Source organism: Cibotium barometz, chromosome 62 (genome assembly GCF_041138505.1).
Source record: "Cibotium barometz isolate CiBa-2024 chromosome 62, ASM4113850v1, whole genome shotgun sequence".
Classification (NCBI taxonomy): domain Eukaryota; kingdom Viridiplantae; phylum Streptophyta; class Polypodiopsida; order Cyatheales; family Cibotiaceae; genus Cibotium; species Cibotium barometz.
In genome coordinates this window covers 4,580,959-4,587,773 of record NC_141107.1, presented here as the reverse complement: position 1 = coordinate 4,587,773, position 6,815 = coordinate 4,580,959, and the positions used below count along the sequence as shown (strand labels likewise).

Sequence of the window (6,815 nt, the reverse complement as noted above, 5' to 3'; positions counted from 1 at the left end):
GACAATATCTTGGATTTTGAGGACCAATTCATGATGGGCGTTGACATCCTCCTTTTTTTTGTTGGTGTGCTTCATGTAGGGCCTATTGCTTCCATGGTCCCATTGTGTAATGGAGGACTATGTAACGAATGAGGTATGAGCGGGAAGAAGGTTCATTCATATGCATAGCTACGCCACGCTGAGGTATGTGTGCTTGCATATGCACAAGTACGTCATGCTAAGGCTCACTGCTCGCTCGTTGGTCTGAAATGCGGTATTTTCAAGGCAGAATCGTATTCTATTTTCGTTTTATCAATGTGAGCCTCACGAAAAGAACTTTACAAAATAAATTCAAACGAAACATTGCGGAGGTTAGTCATAAGAGTGCGACTGCGCAGAAGGCCCACGACAGCCAAACACTAAGGAGGCAAAGAAGGCCAGTCATAATATTGCGAAGCAAAGAACGCCCTTCTTGACTCCGTCACAATACAGAGAGAGAGAGAGAGAGAGAGAGAGAGAGAGAGAGAGACTTGGTGCAAGCCACTATAAAAATCTGTGTAGCATCCTCAATCCCTGTGTGCGCCGAGCCCAGCTAGTCGAAGCTGGAGAGTAGTGCACTTATAATCACCTCCTGCTCTCCCAGCCCAGCCACACGTACTCTCTTTTCTCGATTTGCATCACAGTACTTCGGGTGTTTAATTACTGTAAACCTTTGCTGGACTAGCTCTTGCCCGACTAGCTATGTTGGCCATGGCCCTCTCTGATGTCTCTTCGACTCTCCTCCCCAGCTCGACCTCTTCTCCTGCGCCATCCATGCTACTTATAACCCTTTTGGGAATGGTTTTGGTCTCCCTTGCCATCCTTCACCTCGCCCGCCCCAAGCTCAAACTCCCTCCTGGCCCCCTTGCACTCCCCATATTTGGCAACTGGTTCCAAGTGGGGAATGATCTCAACCATAGAAACCTCTCTGACCTCGCCAAGAAGTTTGGGCACATTTTCCTTCTGAGGATGGGCCAAAGGAACCTTGTGGTGGTGTCGTCTCCTGAGCTTGCCAAGGAGGTTCTCCACACTCAAGGGGTAGAGTTTGGCTCCCACTCTCGCAATGTCGTCTTGGACGTTTTCACGGGGAAAGGCCAGGACATGGCGTTCACTGAATATGGCGACCACTGGAGAAAGATGAGGAGGATCATGACTGTCTCCTTCTTCACTAACAAAGTTGTGCAGCAATCCAGAGCCTGCTGGGAAGACGAAATCGATCACGCCATTGCCGACCTCAAAGCCCGCCCTGAGGCCTCCACCACCGGTGTTGTCATCAGACGAAGACTGCAATTGCTCATGTACAACAACATGTACCGCCTCATGTTCAACAAGAGGTTTGAGACAGAGGACGATCCCATCTTCAAGCAGCTCAAGAAGCTGAATGGGGAGAGGAGTAGGCTTTCACAGAGCTTTGACTTCAATTATGGTGATTTCATCCCGATTCTGAGGCCTTTCCTGAGGGGTTATCTTGCATTGTGCAAGAAGGTGAAGGAAGAGCGTCTCCAGCTCTTCAAAGAGTGCTTCATAGACGAGCGTCGAAGGTATTTTAAAGCAGTATACTATTGTAGAATATGTTAAAATATGAGGTGAATGATGATTAGGGGTTCTAATCAGCTAATCACGAAAAGCTACTGGGCCCGGATTCTTATTGTATTGTGATCTTGGTTCAGGAAATTGAGGAGCTCCAAGGCCATGAATATTGATCTGAAGTCTGAGGAGAAGTGTGGCATCGATCACATTTTGGATGCGCAGAAGAATGGGGAAATCAATGAGGACAATGTGTTGTACATTGTGGAGAACATTAACGTGGCAGGTATAAAAACTGAATTCAGTGGCATTATATGTTGTGTACTAATTATTATTACGCAGGTGATGATCAGGTGAGGTCGCGAGCCTCGGATCATGCAGAGAGAGTTGGTAATGAGTTGGTCATGACGCACTAGAAATTGATAGCGTCTAATTTGTATGTGCTAGTAATTATAATTCACGACTCGTTGCGCCTTGCTGCATGATTGCGGAGTATAAGATCATGAGAGCTGATTAAGATCATACGACGTCCACCTTAAATATAGCTGCATGATACTGGGTTGACAATATATATATATATATATATATATCTTGTATATTAATTCTGCATGTATGTACTGCTGCAGCTATTGAGACGACTCTATGGTCCGTTGAATGGGGCATAGCGGAGCTGGTGAACCACCAAGACATACAGCAGAAGGTGCGGGAAGAGATGGAGAGGGTGCTAGGCAAGGGCGTCGCATTGACAGAACCAGACATCCCCAAGCTGCCCTACCTGCATGCGGTGGTGAAGGAGACGATGAGGCTTCGCATGGCGATACCGCTGATGGTGCCGCACATGAACCTCAAGCCGGCCAAGCTTGGTGGCTACGACATACCGGCCGAGAGCAGAATCGTCGTGAACTCTTGGTACTTGGCCAACAACCCCGCCATGTGGGACAAGCCGGAGGCGTTCGACCCGCGGAGGTTCTTGGGCCCTGACATCAAAATCGATGCCACCGGTAACGATTTCCGATTCCTGCCCTTCGGTGTCGGCCGTAGGAGCTGCCCGGGCATCGTCCTCGCCATGCCCATCCTCGCCCTCGTCCTCGGCCGCCTCATCCAATCGTTCCACCTCCTCCCACCGCCTGGCCAATCCAAAGTCGACACCTCCGAGGAGGGCGGCCAGTTCAGCCTCCACATCGCCAACCACTCCGTCGTCGTCTGCAAACCCCTCTAAGGGCGGCGCGGCGGCGGCTAAGATCTCTCTACAGAATTATTTTTTCTCTTAAAATCACCGTAGAGGTTGAGAATCAGTGAAATGTTTAAAGTTAATGCAAATATATATTTATGTACGGCGGATTCAATTATTTTTATTTTTATTTTATGCTTAAATTTATTCTATGCAAAACAAATTTTTTAAAATTTATTGTCATACATTAAATGTCCGATACATTTCGTATAAATATGTTTATGTAATGTTCTGCATTTGCATGTCCTGCGACATGATTTATTTTTCTTGGTTTTTTACATCCTTATACTTTGGGAGTTGGCATGTAATTTTGGGTGTATGAACAAGAGTAGAAAGTGGTGATTAAGATTCATAATCCTAATTAATGATGTTTATGCAAGTGATTCAGTGCATTTTGACTATTTTTGGTAAATTTTTCATGCTTCTAAGCAATCCCAACAATGCATGGAAAATTATAAATGCTCGAACAAAAATTAATTTTCCCACTCTAAATGTTTTCAGAGTGGATTACAATCCTAATAACAAATAAGCTATTTCTTGATTAAATGCAATGAAATCTAAGCCTTGTGGTAAGCTTTCAAGTCCTACAAATCATAATAAAACCAAGGTTTTTCCCTTCCAAGTACGAAACTATAATGCAAACAAGCTTCAAAACAAAAATGAAAAACAATAACTTAAGGCTCACAGAGGGCTTGATACATTTGATTCCCAAGGAGGGTGGTGATAGATTGGAGATCCGGTAGTGCACGGAGGCGATTACTAGGTGGAGTTTGACTTTCTAGCAGCTTCAGGAGTCATGCAACTGAGCCCCCTTGCATTGCATACGGGCCACGACTTCTTTGCGCAGTGGTAGCATGGCTTTGACCCTACATCGGACCCTTTAGTTGGCCTGTCGGGCTTCCTAGTCATTGTTTGCTTCCCCGGCCTTAGGAACGAATACCTCCCTGTTCTCATGATGATTGCTGGTACCATCGAGGGAGTGATGGAATCCCCCCCACTGCTACCTCGACACTCGATCGAGGAGCCAAGATTCCATTCCTTTGCATCTGTGCTGTCTCACCGGATTCAGTACCTCATGTTATATCTATTCCATGCCTTTCGGCGTAATCGCGTCATTTAGCGGCGAGTGGAGTATTTAGGCCTTCTAGGCTAACGTTTCATTTGCAGGAAGATGGGACACCTAGCCAGAGCTTTCCCTTGGCAGCACCAATCTAGGAGACCACCTCCTATGGTTTCCCCCCCCTTTCCCATCCAGATCCTCACTAGGGGGTAGATCGAAGGGACCGCCACGGAACGGGTCCCTTCGATCTCATCAATTTGGTGGCCGATTCCCCGTCGTGATTCCTCCCCCAGCTCTAAGTGTCCAGTGAAGATCCCATTGAGCCCCTGACAAGCCTCTCCCAGCAGCATACCTCTACAATGGATCACTCCTAGTCGAGGCCCTCTCCTTCCCCTTCGTAACCTGCCCCCTTGCCTTCTCCCCTTACCTCCTTCCTCTCCTACTCTATCCTTAGCACCGTCTCTTTCTATAGCAGTTCCTTCTATCCCGTCCTCCTAATCAGAGGCCACCCTCCCCCCTCCCTCCACCTCTCTAGAGCACTCTTGCCAACCTGTAGTAGCCCTCAACCTGGAGGAGAGATAGCCGGTGAGTTCTGTTTGTCGCTTGATGTCTTCCAACAAAAGGGACATATATGTTTGATGAGACAATAGCTTCCATTTGGATATATGTGGTTTTCACACCATTCCAGACCCTCTACGCTAGAGAATGGCATAATGATCTTCTCTTTCCCTTTGAGTGTAATCCTAAGGATGGAGTGGGCCTCGAAATCAGTGGCTGCCGCCATCCCACCATCTTCACAACTTTTGTATCACCGATGTAATCACCCATCTATGGCCATTCGCTAGGATGGAGCTTGGAGGCTTAGGCCATAGAGACTAGGTCTGGGAGATCGTGGCCTCTCTAGCGTGGAGGTGTTGCTTTTTGTGTTCATGCATATTCTAGTTAGGTACCTCCATTGTGATCGATGGAGTTTAAAGTATGCATACTCTCGTGCTCAGATAGAGTGGTGTCACATGGAGGATAGTATTCACGCCCACTTCGTTCCAGGATAGATTGGGATTATTCCCCGTATAAACTCTCGCCCAAGACTCTTCGAGTGGAGGATAGTTCCGATAGTTCTACCTCCCACATAGATTGATATGCGGATAGTCTCATGGAACATTCATGGTTTAGGGGGCCTTAGTGCTTTTAGAGGAGGCACCCCCTTAGAGGAGAGCTTTAGAGAGCTAGAGTTGGGGGACTTATAGACATTCTTTTCCTCTAGGGGCACACCTTTCTAAGGGGTGCACACCGATGCAGGAAGATTTTACAAGGAAGGAGTCACACTTTTTGGTCTCCATCCTTTGGTCGAGTTAGGGACGCATGGAGGAGATTGTATCTCTGTCAGTGAGCAACTTTTGCCAGTAGTGACAGGATTATGAGTCATAGTTCTAGGGCAAGCACAATGGGTTACCAATTTGGTTGGAGAGGATTGCGTTGTCTTCCTCAATGTTTACGTCTCGAACGCTATTGCAAGTAGAACCCTCTTTTGGAGAACATTCATAGTTCCAGGGCAAGCACAATGGGTTACCAATTTGCTTGAAGAGGAACAAAGAGAGGGGGGAATCTCTAGAGGTTCAGTGAGGCGATCAAGATTTTTTGTTATATGCAAATCAACTGACACAAGTCATGTGGTTTTTGGGTAGGCTCTGCACCTACCCCGACTTGGCGTCCAGTTGAGGCTTTCCAGTGGATTCTGAGGGGCACTCCCATTTGCTATATTGGATGTCATGTGGGCATTTATATCCCTCTAGAGCAGCAGATCCCTCTCCTTCTTTTGAGCATTCGGAAGAAGTTTTTGTATTGGAGTTCCACGGGACTCTCCCTAATTGAATGAGTGGTGGTAGTAAACCAAGTCCTCCTGCCACCATGTGGTACATTACTTCTTGTTGGGCCTTCTCTTGAGCATGTATTGATCAGGTACAATGGTTAATCTGGAATTCCTTATGGGTTGGCATTAGTGATGGGAGGCCTGCTAGTGCCAAGGTGGCATGGAGAGTGATTATTTAGCCATGACGTAGAGGAGGCCTAGGCATCATTGACCCCGCTATTCAAATCCTTGACTTGCTGGGCAAACTGATTAGAGGACTCCTTGTCTCGGTGGTGAGCGTTGGAAGGACTTCCTGTTGGGCCAAGCCTATACCCCGAGTCTAGGGGGCCCTTGGCTACAGAGCACGAGATGGATCTTCACAAAAATGCATGCCCAGAGTTTTAGTCTAGCTTTTGAGGACATATTACAGCTAGTTTACTTGACGAGCTTGGCATCACCTTAGGCCATCCCTTAGGAAGATAGCTTAGATAGCCTTAGAGGAGCGGCTTTGGTACCAGCCATTGGTCTGGAACCCCCTGATCCAGTGGCCACATGCTGGAGGATCGACCTCATGTTTCATGGGGTGCGTTGAGCATAGGATATGCCAGGTCCCTTGGAGATTTTATCACACATAGGAAGTTTACCCCAGAGTTGCACAGGAGAGAGGCATAACAGCAGGGATCAAGGGTAGAGACAAGCTCAGCATCGATATCGACTCAGCTATTCCTCAGGAGTGGCTGACTCCTATCCCAGATTTGACTCCCCTGGCATGTTTGCCAAGCGTGATATTCTTGTGGCAGTCCACGGAGGAGAAGATGAGGGCAGTGGTCTGCCCACTTTTTCTATTGGATCACATGGCGATTAGAGAGATCCGAGATTCCCTTAGAGGATTTTAGTGGCTACACCTTACAGAGGATGAGGATGATTGGACTTCAGGCAGCATTAGAGTGGCACATAGACCCACCATCGGCCACCAAGGTGGCCTGGGAGAGATTCTGGTAGCTTTGGATATGGGTGTGGCGATCTCTCACATGCCTCTAGTGGGACCCGAGAAATTGGACTTGGCAGGACCCCACTGATTGAGAGGAGAATCTAGATGTCCGCTTCTTTGCATACACAGCGTGGGTAGA

At 47.5% G+C, this 6,815-nt stretch overlaps 1 protein-coding gene across 1 annotated transcript; it reads left to right on the top strand.

Moving 5' to 3' along the window:
• The first annotated feature begins 360 nt into the window (after nt 1-360).
• LOC147604050 (trans-cinnamate 4-monooxygenase-like) lies at nt 361-2,919 on the top strand. The gene is made up of 3 exons (XM_086795471.1): nt 361-1,559; nt 1,689-1,831; nt 2,172-2,919. Exons 1-3 carry the CDS (start codon nt 721-723, stop codon nt 2,762-2,764), a joined length of 1,575 nt encoding a protein of 524 aa, XP_086651597.1. The 5' UTR covers nt 361-720; the 3' UTR covers nt 2,765-2,919.
• The last annotated feature ends 3,896 nt before the right edge of the window (nt 2,920-6,815 follow it).

Excerpts from the sequence above, each read along its gene's own strand:
- LOC147604050 (XM_086795471.1), top strand. The coding sequence starts at position 721 with ATGTTGGCCATGGCCCTCTCTGATGTCTCTTCGACTCTCCTCCCCAGC. Across the intron at positions 1,560-1,688 it reads TTCATAGACGAGCGTCGAAG|GAAATTGAGGAGCTCCAAGG; the intron begins GTATTTTAAAGC and ends ATCTTGGTTCAG. Across the intron at positions 1,832-2,171 it reads GGAGAACATTAACGTGGCAG|CTATTGAGACGACTCTATGG; the intron begins GTATAAAAACTG and ends GTACTGCTGCAG.